This window comes from Melopsittacus undulatus, chromosome 4, assembly GCF_012275295.1.
Source record: "Melopsittacus undulatus isolate bMelUnd1 chromosome 4, bMelUnd1.mat.Z, whole genome shotgun sequence".
Lineage (NCBI taxonomy): Eukaryota > Metazoa > Chordata > Aves > Psittaciformes > Psittaculidae > Melopsittacus > Melopsittacus undulatus.
Window position 1 is genome coordinate 52,728,215 of NC_047530.1, and position 19,499 is coordinate 52,747,713.

A 19,499-nucleotide genomic window follows, 5' to 3' on the forward strand; every position below is an offset into this window, starting at 1 on the left:
AACCTTCAGAAAAAGTGTGCTTGATTTGGAGAAATCCAGGTTAAGATAGCACGCAACAGGTTTTCTTGATTAGCATGAATGTGCATGTTCTTGAAAAGTGCTGAGCAGTGTTAATTTCCACTGGCCAGGATCAGGAGTGTATCTGATCTAAATACTTCTTATGATGTGAAGAAACTCTGTGAGACTATTTGTGTAATTTCAGGTTGGTTTTGTGGAGATCATGTAATTGGCAAACAACAGAGATACCTGCGACTTTTCCTGTTGCTGTGATTTTTGGACTGATACATAAAAGCTGCTCTGACTTTCTCAAGTTAGGACCTTCTAAAATGATCTGAATTTATCAAACTTTCTTAATTTTCTTAATTACAGAGTTGTTTGTGAACCCACAAGTTCCACTCTCTTGTTAATCTCTCTGGTAGGAGGACCTGGCAAAATAGTTTCTGTGTTTGACTGAGGGTTTAACACATCCTTCATCTTTGAAGATATGGAGCTGATTCCAGAATTCAGGCTGGGATTCAGTACTTGGACAAGGAAAGAAGCATTATGTATTTATAGATGTTGGAACGTAATGCAGACAAACAAGTGTCATTGGGTTCCTGTCAGTATTATCAGGGGAAAAAAGGAAAACATCTTGAATGAATCAGTCTTCTTGATTTATGTTTTTGCATTTGGGTTCTTTTTAGTAAGAGATTAGAGAATGTGCTGCTTCTCATTCTTTGGGAGTCAGGGTTCTGGTGGCATATACTACTATTGTCTTTAGGTGTTTCTGTGCAACCAGTTGTCAGGTCTGTGTGAATGCTGAGGCAGATTTTGGACACAGTTGAAGTTTCTGTCTCTTGGGCACATCTGAAGACTTCCCAAAGATTTGCTTTTATTTTTGTAATTGACTATGTGACCAAACAGTTCCAGTTTGTGAGTACAGCTCTACAGAAATTAGAGGGTTTAGTTAGATGGCTAATTGTTAATGGCTGTGGAGACTTCATAAATAATTAGATACTCGAGTTCATGATGACAGATCAGGGTCAGGTAAGGCATTTGATCTTTCCTTATTATTGTACCATATATTACAAAGTGTTTACAGAGGCAGTTGGTTCTCTGAGTTAGATTGTGTTGTTGGCTGTGTAAAGACTGAAGGGCTGCTAGGAGGGGTGAAACAGTACTGATGTAAGAGAGCCTTACAAGTAACCTGGAACAGACTTCTTGAGGAACTACGTGTTGAGAACGAATGCTGTGATTTCATTGTACTGGAGCTCTTCTTAAATTAAGTTCTAGATGTATTTTTTCCCCATGTTCTCTATTTGTTATAGCAGCCAGAGATGTGGCCTTGTGGAACAAAAGCATTTTATAATGACAGATATATTACAAAGGGACGATTCCAGTAGCATCATTGCACAGAACTAAGTATTGACTAAAAATTCAAATAGACTGGATTGGTAAACTGGACCATAAAATTTATTGTGTGACTGAAACTGATTTGCTCTTTAAACTTGGATGCCAAATGCAGTGAATTTTTTCTCTCTGTTGAATTTGTACTTTCAAAGAACTTACTTTACACACTGACTTTGGCAGCCATTATGTGTGTTCAGGTACAAAGTGTATACACTCTGTGTGTACAGAGTCTCTTTTCCTTTGTCATGATTTTTCCCCTTCAGAACTTTAATCTTTCCTAGGTAGATAACTCAGACTGAAGTTAAATAGTTAATCTTTGTATATAAAACCAAAACAACATTCTCGTTGTCAGATAAGAATCCTTTTGAAATTTAGTTAATTTAGAATTTTCAGTCCCAGCCTTTAGACTGTGACAAAAAATATTGCTTTTATCTAATTATATTTTGAATATTAAATTTTGAGCCTTAGCTGCTAATAGCTACAGTATTACAAGAAATATGTGAGGGCATGTTATGTGAAGACTTCCAGGCTGGCAGCATGTGCTGCTCTGTGTGGTGTTCTCCCCAAGTTATGCTTTTTAAAGTAATGTGCCCTAGAGCCTGTTGGAATGAATGTCTGAAATTGTTTCTATTTGTCTTTGTCTTTTGTAGAAGCTCCACCAAAGCTGGAAGAAAATCCTGCTGAAGCATTCACTGACTCGTCTCTCTTTGCTCACTGGGGCCAGGATCTCAGTCCTGAAAACAGACGGATTGCACTGAAACAATTTCAGTATTATGGCTACAATGCTTACCTGAGTGATCGCTTACCACTGGACAGGCCCTTGCCTGATCTTAGGCCTAATGGGTGAGTCCTGTAGTTCAGCCTAGCATCCTAGGTCCTGAACTGTAGAGTCTGTTAGCCCCTTTTCACCTGGAAGTGTTGTATTGTGTGATCATGTAGCAGGTAGGCTACATACATGGCCAGAATTAATAATTTCTATCATACATATGAAAGTTAAAAGTTTCAAATATCTCCTGAAACACTTGAGTACCTAAATTAAGTCCTGTTAATATTCCACTAAATATCCATTGAAAGTTTCCCAAGATCATTTAGAACTTTAATCAATTTACATTTGATAGCAAGTGTTTTATTACTAAAAGAATAACCTTTTAATGTTCAATTTTGATTTTATCACAAGATCTGACTAAGGAAGAAATAAGAACTGTTCTTTTTGAAAGCCCAGAACTGCCTGATAAAATGGGTAAGAGAGTGAAACTGTTTAGCTTTAGTGGTGAAAGGTGCAATTTAGTCAAGCAGTATGTACCAGCTAAACGCCCACAGAGCCTCCTTCACTGGGTTGTTCTCTCCTAGGAAACATGCATGTCAGGCAGGGTAAATATGTCCACTTTTATTCCACAACAGCTTGGTGAGATGGATGGGACCAAGGGAGTTAGCAACCTTCCCTTCAGTGTATTTGAGGTCTGTTCCGATAGGACTGTTCAGAGAGACAGTTAATGCTCAACTTTTTTTCAGCCTTGGTGATCCATGTGATCATTTGAACAAACAGCAGGTCTGGGGATGGGGAAATGGTTGGAGGGAAAACTTACAGCCCCTTAAAAATATACATCATTGCAATAAACATGATGAGTACTTACTGAATTGAGCATGTGATCTTACTCTCTTATTTTAACCAACTGTTTTAATAACTAAAGCAGCAAGTGGTGCATTTTGCCATTATATTTTAGAAGTATTTATGTTGTAGATTTACTGACATAAGAGCTTTAAGGAAACCAAACTTAGCAATTATATTTGTATTTGGGTTAAATCAGTTTAGTACTGTCTGTAGGGACAGTCTCTTATTTTTTGTTTGTAAACTAAGAGAAAAAATAAATCTTCTGTCACTAATAAGACATCAATGACAGAAATGTTTCTGTTCTTACCTCTATTTAGAAATGACTCTCCTGAATTATTTCAATCTAAATTTTTTATAACTATAGGATTTAAAAATTAAAAAGACAGAGAAAATGAATTATACTGTAACTGGGAGAAATAAATTAAGGTTAGGATTTTAAAAGAAACTCCAGTTAGAAATTAATCATGATCCTAATTTCAGTGAAATTTTTGATACTTACTTAACTATCTTCCAGAAACATGCTAGACATTACAATATGATTATGAACTCATATACAAAGTAATGGCATGGTGATGGTAGCTCAGGAAGATTTTTTTTTCTTTTTACCCACACCCTTTATTATTGTTCAGGAGCAAGTAACCTGACATTGAAATATGGTAAATTCTGATACTGAGGGAAATGAAGTGTATTGTCAGATAGTATGCAAAGTGTTTGCTGTATCTACAGCACCCTGTGGAGTACGGAGCTAAAAGGTATTCTGAAAGTTGTGTTGTTGAAGAAAGAATTCCCACTCCTGATGTGCAAATTCTTATTTGTGTGAGAACACATTCATAGCTGTTGTTGGGAAAAAACCTCCTCTGCCAGAGCATTTTCCACTGTAATAGTAAATTTTTAGGATTTGTAGCACCTCTCTTTGAAGCAAATTGAATTGGTACGTTCCAGAGTCTATATACATGAATTTAAATTATCCATGGGCAGATTGCAGGCTCAAACAGGACAGCATGTGTAGTAGTTTAAGCCCAGCTGTAAATCAGATGATGCAGTCTCTGTCTCACTCCCCCTCTTACACCCTCCCCCCCCCCCCCGGAAGAATGTGACTGCCACAGGCTGAGATAAGAACAGTCCAGTAACTAAGATATAACACAAACCACTACTGCTACCACTAATAATAATAATGATAAAGGAAATAACAAGGGAAGAGAATACAAATGCTCACCACCTGCTGACTGATACCCAGCCCGACCAAGCAGTGATCTAGCCCTTCCGGGTAAGAGCCCATAGTTTATATAGTGGGCCTGATGTGCTGTGGTATGGAATACCTCTTTGGCTAGTTTGGGTCAGCTGTCCTGTCTCTGCTTCCTCCTGGCTTCTTCTCCTCCCTGGCAGAGCATGAGACTCAGAAAGTCCTTGGTCAGAGTAAACATTACTAGGCAGCAATTAAAAACATCAATGTTATCAGCGCTGTTCCCAGGCTGAAAGTCAAAAACACAGCACTGCACGAGCTATTAAGAAGTAGAAAAATTGACTGCTTCTGCTAAACCCAGGACACAAAGACACTTTGGTCTGAAGAGAGCATGCAGCAAGTGGCATGGAGGCCTCATTGATCAGCTTTGCTGCACCTTAGTTAATTGTGGTATTCCTGTCCAGCTAGAGGCACAGGAAAGCATAAATATGATAGAGGTACCACAATAGCTCTGAACAGTTAGCCTATGTCTAGCCAAGCTTATTAGCCTAGATTTGGCAGTGGTTCTGCAAGAGTCAGCATGACACTGGAATCCCATCAAAGACTTGTGGGCAGGTAGCTCAACAAATGGAGCTCATCTGGGTTTGGTTGTGGTCTATCATCTGTATTCATAACCTATCCTGTGAAGTACTGGAATTTGTGTAACTGGAAGATGTATAACTGAAGTCTAAAGCAATTCATAGATAGCTGGCCCCAGTTGAGACTGGGAGAATTAAGAGATCTGCCAAAAGTGTTTGGTGTTAGTAGCCCCTTTTATATCATACTGGTATGACTCAGCCTTGACCTTCTTTCTAGCCTGCAGTGCTCTGGGAATTCACGTCAAAATAACAGAGGAGCTCAGCATTTCTTTGCAAGGTGTTGCAGTGAGAAAGGCCAATCCACATATATAATGACCACGTATTATAGCATAGAGGATTTTCTAGGCTTGATTTTATCAGCGTTTAGTGTCATGAGAAAACCAGAGGACAAAACAGAGATTGCTGAGCCAAACACGTGTAGAGGAGAGGGTAAACATTGCCCAGTCCTCTGTTGTCGGTGGCATGCAGAGGGGGGACACCACATTTAGTAGTTAGGGCAGTGCACTCTGCCCAGCTCCTGAACTTTGACTTTTCCAGAAACAAAATGACCATCAGTCAGATGGAAACATCCAGCAGATTGCAGCTGTGCCCAGCTGTGGCAATTGCCACACCTTGCAGTGGGACCTTCACATGTTTTAGGTACTGCAAAGTGGTTTCTAATACTCTGTACAGTCATAAGCAGATGCCCTGTGGTAAAATGTTCAAAATTTGATTACTTTTCACTGTGAATATTTGCCCTAGCACAGTGGAGTTCCCAGCACAGTCCAGAATAATCTGTTATAATTCAGATTGTAATAAATGATTCACCTGAATATATCAGCCTCTTGAAGAAATTGTCACATCCCAAAGTACCGTTTATGCAGTATTTAATAGATAGTACAGGCAATATGGGGTATTGCTTATACTGTCTCTGGCAAGGCCTCCGTTTATTTTCTGGTGCTGAAATTGGGTGCTCTGCTGTTTACCACTCTTACAAGCATCTGTTAGCCCATGACATGTCTACATTGCGGACCAACAAATAGCTACTGGCTCTAATGAGCTTGGAAACATTGAGGAAGGCAGTGTTGCCCTTACTGTGTGCAGGAACAAGGTAAGACTTCTGTGTTAGTTATAATTCTGTTATATTCATCACTTTAAGTAGGGCAGGCAGTATCCACAAAGCTTGTCATGAGTGAAAATGTTGAACAAGATCACTCAGAAACACGTTATTAGAAGCTAGATGTGGATGCCCTTAGGATTCTACTTTGTTGGATTGTAAGTTTTTGGGGCCTGATCCAGTGTGCTACAGCACATGTGGGAAAGAGAGATAACATTCTTTGCTTATGTGATCAGAGAGCAGGAGAGTAGTGGAGAATGGTGTGAAGCAGGACCTCAGTGGAGGAACTATTCTGCAGAGTTTTGCTGCTGCATAGCCTGTATGATATGAAGGAGTTGACCAGTAGGCATCAAGCAACTGTTTCAGTCAGTGTAACTGCAGTTAGTCAAACTTTTGCTTAGTAAAACCAGTATTTGTATGAAGAAGCAAAGGCAGGAAGGTGGAGGGGAAAAAGAAGCATTTAAAGTTCAGATACTTTTACTTTGGAGATGGCTAAATAGCTGAGTCAGTGCTGTTTGGCCTCTAGACAAGTGGAGAGGAGGTGTCCTGTTTCCTGTACAGAGAAAGGCTTTGGCCATTTTCTAAGTATTTTTTGTTTCAAACAGTTCACCAGTTGCAAATTGCATTACTTTGAGGCTTAATTCAGCAAAGGTAGAAGCCTTGAATAACAGCAAAATTAGGTTTGTGATAAATTGAGCACAAACAGCAGGCAGTAAATCCCTTGAATGCAAGTACAGATACAAGGGAGAAAAATTAAGCGTTGGCTGATTGAGGAGAATGATGTGGTTTAGGTCAAAAACTGTTCATGTATGTATGTCTGTCCAAAATGTCCATTGGTGTTTTGGTGGTCCTGGAGGTAGTGTTCAAGACATCAGACTTCTGTAAATGTGTAGGTTTTCCTTTATTGTTGGGGGTCGAGCATGGGCGCTTTAACAGGCTTGCAGCAAGCTGTGAGAAAGTGAACCTCTGACCCCAGGCTGGAAGAGGAAGCGTCAAGGTCAGCAAAACAGGAGCGCAATAACAAGATGCCAGAAGCATGATGTAACGCTAAGCTGAAGCGAAGGTGTGAAACCAATCAGGAGAGGTAAAGTGGAGCGTGTATCCCTCGTGGGCAAAGCGAAGCAGCCAATCAAGTAATGCGTGATCGCGTGTAAGACAGTATATTAAGAGCAGCCTTGTAATCAATAAACGGAGCATTTTGTGAACCTACATCGTATTGGTGTTTTCTCCCCTCCACCTGGCCGTGGCACTTTATTAAAACTGTTTTAAGAAGAACGCATGATCTCAAATTGTGAGGTTCAGGCTGGGCATTTACATGTTGGCTCTGCTTCTCCCCAAAAGCCAGCTCCTGCTGCCTTGCATTCAATCAATATTTGCTTCCACATGTGTCTGTGAAACACTTCTGATTGGCTGAGGTTATGCTAGTGACTGATATGTTTCTGTGTTCATTTCTGACCAAGATCTTTTGTTTCTAGTCATGAAAGATAGCATGTTGTATTTGGTGTTGCAAAGAAGCCCTTTAAAAAGGGCACAAACCCCTGGTACTTCACCTACTGTATTGTTTTGCACAAAACAATATTTTGGACAAAATTACAAATTATTCAGCTTTCTTGTTAAATACATAATGTTTAATTCTGTCATATTTCCCATTCTCTTTTATTCATCTCAGCTTAGGTTCCTTTCTTATTGTGTCATTTTTTTGCCTTCAAACTGACTCGTAGCAGTGGTGTGTACTGCCTGGGTAGCCACCCTCTGTGATTCTCATGTGTGCTTCAGTTTGTCCTGTCTGAATGTATCTATCTCCTCAAATAGCTGCTCTAGAAGTATTTAATATCAAATCAGCTGCAGCCTTCAAGCTGCTTTAGTAATGAAGTACACTTCTTGGTTTTGATCTCGTCCGTTGTCTCCCATAACTGAAAGAAGATGAGAGGCAGTAATCTGCACATGTTCTCCCAGTTTTAATGTGTTGTAACATGTTAATACTCTTTCACTTTGCGTACACTTACACTAAAGCATACTCAGAATAATCCTTGGCCATGATACTGAGAGAGGTTGACAATCTTCGGCCAAATGCCTATACAGAATTCTCCTCATGTTTGTCCAAAAACTTGTTTTGTTGAGATCATCAGCTCCTAGCTTACTGTTCTTATTGCTTCATTCAGAGAAAGATCTTGGGTTTAAGTACCAAGAAAAAGATGTACCTCTATTATATTATTTTATCAATATCAGTAAATGTTATTAAAAGCAGTGGGGAATCAATCTGTTACAATTAAATCTGTTCTGTAAGATGCTTAGGAGACCAAGAAGTAATCAATCTTGTGTTACAGTCTTGAAACTTATCTGTATAGTTATCAAGTTCCCTGCCTGTTTTCTAACCTTTTTTATTGCAATTTATTTGTTTTTAGTAATTGGTGCCAAGGGAAAAAAAAAGTAGTTAATGTTTGCTTATACCTGTATGGTAACTCTATATTCAAATTCCTCACATGATTGTATGCTTGCCTTTGTTCTCATGTAAGAGAATATGATGATCCCCCAAAAAAGATTTCTAGATTTGCCTCAGAAATACTGTCTTAGTGGCTGTAGCTTTGTAACAATAGATAGTAATCTTCAGAGATCAGCAAAAAAGCCATTTTTATATGTTGTTCAATGCCAGCCTTTTTAGCATATTACAGTTAACACTTAAGATACTGATAATAATGAAAGGAAAAATGAAAAATAACCACCAAATTAAATGATAAACATGCCAGAATGTGACTGTTTGGTTAGGGTTTTTTCCTCTCCCATGTTTTGAACTTCCATTTGCCATTCTGGCTGATGAAAAAAGTCTTGAAATAGGTACAATTCTGTTTCTGCTTGTGCTTCTGAGAAATTCTTATTCTGTTGGAACTAAAGCTCCCTTCCCCATGTGTTCTTGAAGCAATCCTTTAACTGCAAATGTTTTAGTAATATGCTTTATTGCACCATTTGTTTAAAAAAAACCCAAAGAAACCACCATGGATTAGGTGACATAATTTAGCAATTAAAACAAAAACCATGTTCTGCTGCCATTGTTGGCTGTGATACCCATGGAACTCTTCGTGAAAAGCTCTCAACAACTGCAGAAAACAATTATTTTCTGTAATTTATACCCATATTGGTAGAAGGTCTCAGGGATAAGTTATTAGCACAGGGAATCATTCTTACTCTGTTGTTCTTCCTGTGTAGTTACGCTAAGCTAATTTTAATGTGACTGGCTAAATTCTCTTACCACAATGCATGTAGTCCAGAGGAATGTAATTACCTTGTGGACAAATATTTGAAAGAAGATTCATAAGGTGTGCTGTCCTCCATTTACCAGAGTTGTGCTTGAAATAGAACACCGGGAGTTCCTCTAAATTTCTGGTAACCATGACAACTGTTCCTTTAGTGTTATTAGCCTGATGTAATTTTTTGGAGTAGGTTGCTAGAGGTAATTTCTTAGTTGCATTGGGTTCATACGTGTTAATATAATTCTAAGTAACATTTAGAATTTATAATTAAGAATCACTTAGTCATAATACTGGAATATGCTCTATGCTTTGTGGGTTTGTGTGTTTTTAGTGAGATCCTTACTTTGCAGAGGAGAGAGTAAGGGGTCTTGTCAGAGGCCCCTTGATGAGTCCGAGGCAGAGCTGTCCTTGAAATGTGTATGTTGCTGGTTGCCATGCAACTGTTCAGTTCTTAGGGCCGAATGGATCTTAAGATTTTGATTCATACAGTTTTCTCCCTTTGACCCCCTTCAGCATGCTCAGTACACATACATACGCACCCTTTCTCTGTACCTATTTCTTATGCATTCCTAGAATTGCGGAATTTTATTCCTTATGAAACTTGGCATAAAGACGGATAGATTTGTCAAACTGTGCAAGTGCTCTGCATTCTGTGCATGATTTGAGGTGTGTGAATCCAATTATGATTTGTTTAAATAAAAATAATTAGGTAATTTTTACTGTCATCATCTGATATGAAAAATAATACAGACAGGAAGTTGTATTTTTTAAGAACTCTATACCTATTAAAAAGAAAGTGAACCCAAGCTGGAAGTAAAGATGATAAATGACTCCAAATGGGAAAAAAGAAATCATGAACTCCATTCAGGAATGTACCCTAACTGAAAATGAATCCATTTGTAAAGACTAAAGAAATTAGGTGCAACGGGAGCCTAATTCTGTTCTCTTGTAGTTAGTTATCTTTTAATGCGTGGTGGTGCAAAAGGGGAGTCAAAAGATATTCACAGCATTAAATGCTTTGCTCATATCTGCAGCGTGTGCCAGACAATGGGAAATCCTGTCCAGTGTGATCTCATTTGAAAAGATATAAATGAATGCAGGTAGGAAAAACAATACAAATAATTTCCTTTAGATGAGTGGAAGACATGTTAGAAGCAGGAATTTTATTTGCATGTTTCGATTTATTCATAGTATGGCAGCAGTGTTTTGAGTCTGATTTTGTCATCTGAGATATTTTTGGGATATAGTTGGTCAGTAACTTCTTAGAAAAAGTTTCTTTTATGCATATCTCAATGTTAGCTTAATTGTCGGTGGGGGAAAAACCCACCAGTTTTTACGGAAGTAACTTCTTTGGACTATTTTCATTGTATTTTCACTATAATTTAAGATACTTTCCAAAATCATTGTGTTGCTCTTTATCTGATAGGTGACATATCTTACCATTTTTGTGAGAGTTTCATTTTTATCTTCTTTGTACATTGGTATGGCTGAGGATTACAAATATTACTGTGTCTAAACTAGACAGCTAAAAGACAGATTGGTTGTAGCTTTGTTTGCTGGACCATTTTATATCTGTGCATTTTGGCTGCAGGTGAATCACTAAAATAAAACACTTTGTAGGCTCTTTGCAGAGTAATACTGCAAATTATTTCAGTGTGTTTAAGCCTGTTAACTAGTTCATAGTCTGTTTGAAGCCTGATTTCCAAAACTTGGATGAAATTTCAGTTGTTGCATCAAACAGAAATGTGCTATCTACACAGAGGTGTACAGGAAATTAGAATTTTGTTAGTAATTGCTCATTATGCCCGTGCAGATTTGTACATCTAACTTGCATGTGAGAGTTGACATCTACATAGTAATAGTATCCAGATTGTATATAAGACTTTTTTTGTCAGTGTACGAATGGCATGTACATGCATACACACGATGTGCTGTGAAGGGGTCTGTCCTTTAAGGAGCTGGGTCTGTCATGGTCTTAGCATCTTTTAGTAAAGTGTGAGCGTTGGCATTTAAAAACTGTAGTGTGATCATGAATACAGGGTGCTTCCAGGCAGTTTGGGCCTGAAATGTATACTTTGAAAATCCTATTTTCAGATGCCACTTAACCCTGGTGACACGTGAAATTAACATTTGCCAAAGATTCCCCTCAGATTTGACAGTGCTGGGCTCAAGCCAGTTTGTGCCTGCTTCACTTCCTCAGTTATCTAGGCAGTGCTTTTAAGCAGCGCTTTTGGAGATTGTTCACCACAATTGACCTTTTCTTAAAGAATTTTCAGAAGTTAAATTTCAGAGGTTAAAATACCTGCTCTAGGGTACAGGAGACAGGTGTGAAGAGCTATCTTTTCTTTTAAGAAGATTTGAAACCTTGTGTGCGTATATAGAATTGGGGCACTTTAGCCTAAAGAAGAAGAGGCTCACAGGGTTGTCATCAATGTATATAAATATCTGAAGAGAGGCTGCAAAGAGGATGGAGCCGGGCTCTTTTCAGTGATGCCCAGTGACAGGACCATAGGCAATGGGCACAAACTGAAGCACAGGAGGCTCTGTCAGAATATCAGGAAGCTTTTTTTTTCCTGTGAGGGTGATGAAGCACTGACACAGGTTGCTCAGGAAGGTTGTTGAGTCTCCATTGTTGAGGATACCTCGAAGCTGTCTGGATAGGATCCCAGGCAACTGGCTCTAGGTGACCCTGCTTGAGCAGGGGGCTGGACAAGATGACACCCTGGAGGTCCATTCCAACCTCAACCACTCTGTGATTCTCTATACTGCTTCCCAATAAGTGCTCTGACACCTGATTCACAGGCTATGTGTAGGGGCCTTTATTCCTTCAGCCAAAGCAGCATCACTTAAGTGAAAACAATAAGCTTGCAAAAAGAAAGAAAAAATGTTCACAAGAGTTTCTGTAGCGTTATAATCTAGAAGGTATGGCATAGCCATAGAGAGTGAATCCGGAGTTTAAAATGCATGAACATCCATTAGAACGGGTACTGCAATACAGATTGCTCCTCTAAGAAATTTGTCCCAAACATGAGTCTAGAGTAACTTCCTTGTTATCACTCCAACTTAGCATATGTTTAATTGCTCCACAGAAAGTAGAATGACTCTGAAAAACGGGATAGGAAATCACCACACTGAGCTGGCAAGCAGTTCGAGAGCCCTCTGGGGAGTTCAGAGAAGATTGAACTCCTGCTTCTTCTGTCCTGGTTGAAGGTTTTAACTCCTGAACTACTGATTAAAAGGGAAAGTGCTGTCTTATACCAGTCTGCTGGAAGAAAAGTCAGCTCCCTCTGCCTGTTATTGTAGTGTTTTATTTTGCCTAAAACCCACTCAGGTTCTTACCTCTAGGAAAGTACCTGTGGCTCTGATTCGTTCAGAGGGCCCACAGTGCTTCATGGAGAAAGCTTCTCTTTTGTATTGTGTGTTTCTAAACAGCAATGTAGATTACAGGTTTCATTTCACTCTACTGAAAGATGCAGTATTTTGATTTTTATTTAGATTTCCTTTGTGAATCAATTGAAAAGTCCTTCTTAGAAATCCCGATTGCCAGCAAAACTCCCTGAAACCAGTAAGAATTATGACTGCGACTGCTTTTAAAGGTCAGACATAAAAGATGTCCAAATGTAAGACTTTATGAGAGTCTGATTTTCAAAGAGTAGTAAAATTTTAGTACAAGTCATGCTTAATGAATTAGCATTCACTTTAAGGAAAGCAAAAGGGAGGGTGGAGGTGTGGTAATTGATTATGAAGACCACAGTGACACTTCCACAAGCTGTTACATTTGATCTGCTGTCCAGTGGTACTCCAAAAAATGTAAAAGGTGTCATATTTTCAACTATTCTGAAAGCTTCAAAGAAAACTTTTCAGTCTGATTCTTGAAGCTGAAAACTCTCTTATCAGTGAAAATAGGAGAGTAGCACACCAGTAAAAATAGGAACTGGTTTTGGAAAGTAAGTTTTGATTTGTTATGCTGCCAAATCAAACTACAAGTGGGAATCAGTAAATCCAAACACTGTTTTAATTGTTTCTCTCTTGCATTGATGCAGTGGAACTATGTGCCTATTAAGAAGATGCTTTTTAAAGCAAGGGGCTAGCTGTTTATTCCTGTCTGCACTGTTCAGAAAGACACTATGAGCAACTGCTATTGGAAGCTGTGTTTAAACAAGAGTTTGCATCTACTTTGCAGTGTTTTGGGTCTCGGATGAAAATATGAGCTCACTCTAGGCCTTCGTTGCATAGACAACTACAGGAGATTCCTTTATTCCCTTTTTTACATACTGATTCATCTGGTTATTGCCTGTATGTGCTCTGGGCAAGTACAGGGGCCTTCTGATGGTTGCCCACAAAAGCTCTTCTGTCATTCTTAAGACTAGGGATAGTTTTCTCTGAAACAGTTTGTGTTAACATTGTGACTTCAGACAGTTCACATTTCTATTTATTTATTTATTTATTTATTAACTTTCAGGTGCAGAAACCTTACATTTCCTGAGAGGCTTCCTGAGGTCAGTATTGTATTCATCTTTGTTAATGAAGCTCTCTCGGTGATTCTGCGCTCCATCCATTCAGCTATTGACCGGACTCCTGCTCATCTGCTCAAAGAAATTATTTTAGTTGATGATAACAGTAATAATGGTAAGAGGTTTTGGTTTGGTTGGTTTTGTTTGGGTTTTTTTTTCCAACTTAGAGGTTGGATCATAAATGACAATCCTTGAATTCTGGCTCCTGCTCACCCCACAGGCATTTCAAATGTTGTCGCTGTATTTTCCTTCTTCATCCTACAGTTTTGCTGGTTTGTCTTCAAATATGCAGGAATGGGCATGTTAAAAAGAGTATGTACAAAGATAGGATGCCATTTCTGTATGTTTAAGGTGTCTGGCAAGCAGATGTTTGAGTGTAAGAACAGACTACAGACTTAAGATATTTTAACACCTGAGAGTTCTTGCAGGATTAAATGATTCCTGTGCTTTTCCTGTTTCAGTTTTATGCTTGTATGTGCATACTCACTTTGTATAAAACATCTTTGTTTCTTAGACATCTCACTTAGATTTCCTCCCCATTGGAAGCATTTACCTTGCTGCTTTTCTACTGTATGTGTTCAGGTTTTGCTCTTCATGATCTGAAGGACTGGACTGCCCATGTCTGATTGTTCAGTACTCGCTTAGGTGTTTGTCAGTGAGGCCTTGCTGGGCATGTCTTATTATCTGGCAATATTAGCAATGACATTTTAATAAGCACAGGATGCTGAACTTAAAGAAGACTTTTGCTCTGCTGGGGAGTTAATTCTGAACTCCTAAAATACAATGAGAATCTTAATTTATCTTGTTCAAGGAAAATGCTGAGCAGAGGGCTTCTCATATCCTTGCCATCATTACAGCTGTTATATGATCACTGTAGCTAGATTCTGTGACTTGCTGCACATCGTAAATGTGTCTCAGATTTGTACAGAAAAGAAAGTTTTTGGAAAACAAGTCAATAAATTCCCCACCCTAGGCTTTGCACTTCATCCTCTCCTCTTCTGCTGTCAGTGAAGGGAAAAGCAAATCCTGACCCTTTAAAGAAAACACAAAACCCAACAACTCGATGTAGGCTTATGTCAAATATAATTCTAGTGAATAATACTATGATTAGAGTTACCTAAGGCTGACCAAACTTTTCTTGAAACACCTACTTACAGAACAGTGTGGGTGAATTGGGGTGCAGGATTTATGAGTTGCTGTTCTTAGTTTATGGCACAACTTATGATGTACCCATGAGATGATAACAGTAAATAAAAACAAAAAAAGTAAATGAAAAATCCCATGAAACAGTAAATAATAAGCGAAGTACAAAACTCCCAAATTAAAATCTGTATACATGCATACATGTGTCCCAGAAACATGTGAGCTGAAGTAGAATTTTGATGTGCTACAGCATGCAGTTCAGTTGTTTGACATGTTGTTTTACTGATGAAATCTTGGTGGTCTTTGATTTTTGCCCACTCCCTCATGCAATACATGGCATTTGATAGAGAAAATAAAAATAAGAAATGATTTTTTTCTTGTAGACTTGAGCTCTGGAGTGTGTTTGTAGAAATTAATTCTGGCATCTTTCAAACAGGAGCTCAGTCAATATGAATGACTATTGGTGGTACCAGGCACAAGGCCTCTGGATGCACAGGAACTGACCACAAGGCAGCCATAGAAGAAAAATAATCTGACTGAAAAAAGTGGTTTCTAGAGGTTGAGTCTGATTTACTGTAATTTACAGGCAGTTATACCAGTGGGCACATTGCAGATCCGTGTCAGAAACACCAGTGTTTCTGACAGCCCGTCATCGCTGTGATGAGCTCACTAACAAACATACTTTGCACTGTGCTCTGTGGGCTTGTCAAAAGTATTCCTTTTTGTTATTGTTTACCTGAAATAGGTAAGAAATCACAGGAACCACTCAATCTTTCAGGAAGACCTGTTCAGCCACATTTTTTGTTAGTATCAGTACTGGTACTTTATAGTATCATATTTTTATGCCTGGCTGTGCCCTTTATTCAGGCTTGCCTTTCTTATCCTCTAGTGCTTTAAATCCTTAGCTTCCTGGCCTCAGACAGGAGGACAGAAATTGAGAGGAAGGTAACCTTTGGTTTGGCTGTCTTGGCTTGGTTTTACATGTCATTCTATATGAAATCACTTTGTGCAGAGTGATACTTAGTCTCCTAGAAAAAATCATCTGTCTTCAGGATTTTCTGCTACTCTAACCCTTTCTCTGGCATCTCCTCCCTGCAGTAGTAAATTAGATTCCTACAGCCCTCTTTATCCCATAATGTATGCTGACGAGCTGGTAACAGGCCTCTATTTGGAGAGGATGGATGCTTGGTAGGAAAGGGAGTGATTGTAAAGATGATTTATGGGCTTTTCTGTTATTAGTTTAAATCCTGAAATATTTATTTTATAATTTACTTTCACAGTATTCTGTTTTCTTTTTTTTTTTTCTTTTCTCCCTTCTAAATGGTTGAAACTATTCCTTTGTATTTAGTGTCATTCTATGGTTTGTTAGTATCTCTTTAGCTTGCAAGGTTGCTGCTTGGAAGATAAGTGGGTTACTCTGGGTTTCCCTGTAATGATACCTGAGGGGGAAAAAACTTGCTTTATGCTGGAGTCTGGCACCAGACTCTGCTTCTTGCAGGGCCCTGTCAGAATCCTAATTACAGGAGGTATATTCACTCTCAGGCTTTCGCCCAGAGATGGCAACTTTTATAACTCAAAGCAGGATTTTTTCTGTGATGCAACAGCCATGGATTTCACAGGCAAGAAACATCGTGCTATGGGAAGTGACTAGAAAAAGTGAGAACAGAGATCAGGCAGAGTGCAAATAAACACATTATTTATTGAGAGTTCCTTGCGCTATTTGGTTGGATTCCCATAGCACAGTGGTTTAAAATTAAAGCAGATACAATGATTGGCACTAGAGGATGGCACCGGAATTTCCTGTTTCTGAGGGGAGGCAATATACTGATAGACTGACAGAAATTCTTGCTATGGGCCTTGCTATGAATCTAGTAATGAACACTCGGATTCATGTCTAATTTCAGAAGATATGTGTCAGAAAAGAGCAGTGGAAGAACTAGTTGCTTTTTAAAATTCCAGAAGGCTGATTTCTGTAACCAAGTATTCAAGTGTACAGCCAAAGTCTGTACATTTGTCTTGAGCAATATCAGCTATAGCATTTTATTTCATGCACTTCAGGGTACGTCAAGCAAATTATCTATGACTCTCTCTAAACCTCAGTGCAGTTTTTCAAGTTCCCAATTGTGTTTCAGGAGATCTCAATTACCCTCTTTGTGAAGTTCCCCTGTTTTAAAATAAATGTTTCAAGTTAGGAAACTGTGAAAATGACAGCGTGTGACATTTAAAGGCAGAAAATAGATTTAGCAGGTCCCAGAATTTAGATCCATTGTTTTAATAAAAGCATTTGCACAGCTTCATGTAGATATTTCACCGTATCATCTTTTCTGGTGGAATTCTGATAAGCATAACACTTAAATGTTTCATATACGCTGTTAGGTACACTAGTATTAAAATTGAATTTAATTAAAGTTTAAAAAATGTAATTCAGTGTCTGACTTTCTACTGTCAGAAGATCTACTACGTAAGTAACCCAAATGTCAGTGCTGTTCATTTGGGTCTCATTCAGGTCTCAGTCACATTGGTGTAAAATAGAGCAACTGCAAAGAGTTCAGCTGGTTTACTGTAGTTTTAAGTGCTCTCTCTCCAATGAGAATCTTTCACATTCTCCTTAGGAGTGCTGTTTGCTTTTCAGAGGTAATATACTCATTAGTTTATAACTTGGCAATAAAATAATTTATTACTCAATGCATTTGAGGAGAGGGATTTGCAGAGAAGAGGCTTTAAAAAACCCACTTTTAAGTGACTATGCCCATGACTCCTGGTACGTAATTAGACCTCAGAAAGTTATTTAGAAAAAACATGGCCTGAGCTGGAAAGTACTGGAATAGTGTTTTATTCATTCTCTGGCTTGTTGCATCCTGTCCTCTGTGGTGCCACTGGAGTCCCATTCTGGCTTGTCACTCCTTTTGCTGGCATTGAACCCCACTGATTTATTGAGAACCTCTGATGATATTTTAAGATGATTTGAAATCTCTCTAAAAAACCTCCTTGTGAGCCAGGATGTGTTCAGCTTCATGGGGATGCAGTGTGCATTAATGTGTCCAGAGTATGCCTTATGAACTGTTACAGCAGTAATTATAATCCTCTATGACATTTTCTCATATTGGAGTTAATAATAGATGTTGCAGTGGAGGCTCAGGTTTCATGAGGTTACTTCCTTTTTCTTTGAGTCATTACTTAAGAATGAAATATTCTAACGTGTTCAGTTTAATGGTTCTAGTTTTGTCCTGAGATTTCCATGAATACAGCTATTGAATTGCAGTGATAATGCTGGGTATCACGGGATGCTAATTTTGTGACTTGCGCTGTTGAAGAGAACTAGCACAGAGTGGTAGAAAGTGGGTCAGGTGCAACTATGTCACCTTTGAGAGATTTTCAGTGCTGTCCTCAAAACACTGAATGAAAAACTTTTCAAAAAGCATCCAGATCTTTTCATTAGAAAGGCTTATTTCTTTTTTGGGTGTTTGTAAGAGATAATTGGGAATAGATGATCATCTGACTTTTGTTCTTTACAAAAGCTTTACTCAAAGGTACTGTTCAAATGCATGATGGATTTCATATCACAGTGTAATTTGAAGATGGCATACTTGTAGATCAGACAACTGTGAATGAAGATTTTAAAGAACTGTTGCTAACAATGTCTTAGGGAAAACTTTAGGCCTTGCTGTCCTACTGTTTGGCTTTTTGTTCTTCGCTTATGTGAATGCCAGCAAATTTCAAAGACAAAAACATTTAAAAACAAGGAAAAAGCCAAACTTTATTCAAACCTGAATTCACTTTGGGACATTTTTATGCATCGTGAAGGCTTCACTTTATCTGCCTACATTCATTCCCTCCGTAAATTAAATGTATTGATGCTGAAATCCATGTTATTATCCAGCCTTTACAAAAACGAATTTTCAGTAGTGTTGGCCGGGTCTCTGACATGACAGAGGGCTGTGTAATAATAGTTAGGAATCAGATGCTAAAAAGCATGTATTTATGCTTTTTAGCAGGGGAAATCTGTCTTCACTGTAGATTTGAGAACAACATTAGCTGTTGTTACGGACTGTGCATAAATGAAGACAGTTCTTTGAGCATACATGGGGTCTTCAAGTTTTCTGCCAGCTACCATGAAGGCATCTGAAAATATGTAAGTATAAAATAACCAGAAGCAAATCATGAACACTTTGATTCATGTCCCAGCAACGCCTGGCCATGCAGCGCAAAACTCATGTGGAAAACATTAAAACCACTAATGTAAATGGACTGTGATGTTTTTACAAGGACAGTAAGTCATGAAGATGATGTTCTGGAGTGGCTACAGACTGGTCTCTTCTCTCACTTGCCAGTCCTTGTGATGTTGTGTTTGATTCCTGCTTTGAAGGGAAGAGGCTGTGGAGTAGGGTATCAGAAGGAAGTGAGCAAAAGAAGGGGAGGGATACTGCCAGTGAAGGCCATCTGTCCCAACTATTCTTACCCCTCTTTTGCTTTGATTTATCACTCTTCACACCTTTTTCTTCTTTTGTCATCCAGGAGTGGTCTAACTCCTTGGACTTTATTCCCTCAGTCCACTTTCCTTTTCTTCATTCCATCTTGGCAGCCTGTTCTTTTAAGATGTTCACTTCCTCACATCCGTTCCACACACCTCATCTTTCTTTATATGAGTTTGTGTCCTTCCAGTTGTAGTCTCATTT

General features: G+C 38.6%; 1 protein-coding gene across 2 annotated transcripts in view; it reads left to right on the top strand.

The window, feature by feature from the left end:
- Positions 1-19,499, top strand: part of GALNT18 (polypeptide N-acetylgalactosaminyltransferase 18) — a 244,699-nt gene that overhangs the window by 113,259 nt on the left and 111,941 nt on the right. For both annotated transcript variants that reach the window (XM_005141322.3, XM_031055068.2), the window contains exons 3-4: positions 2,040-2,232; positions 13,629-13,795. In XM_005141322.3, the coding sequence (XP_005141379.1) occupies positions 2,040-2,232; positions 13,629-13,795 (360 nt within the window). The remainder of the gene's footprint in view (positions 1-2,039; positions 2,233-13,628; positions 13,796-19,499) is intronic.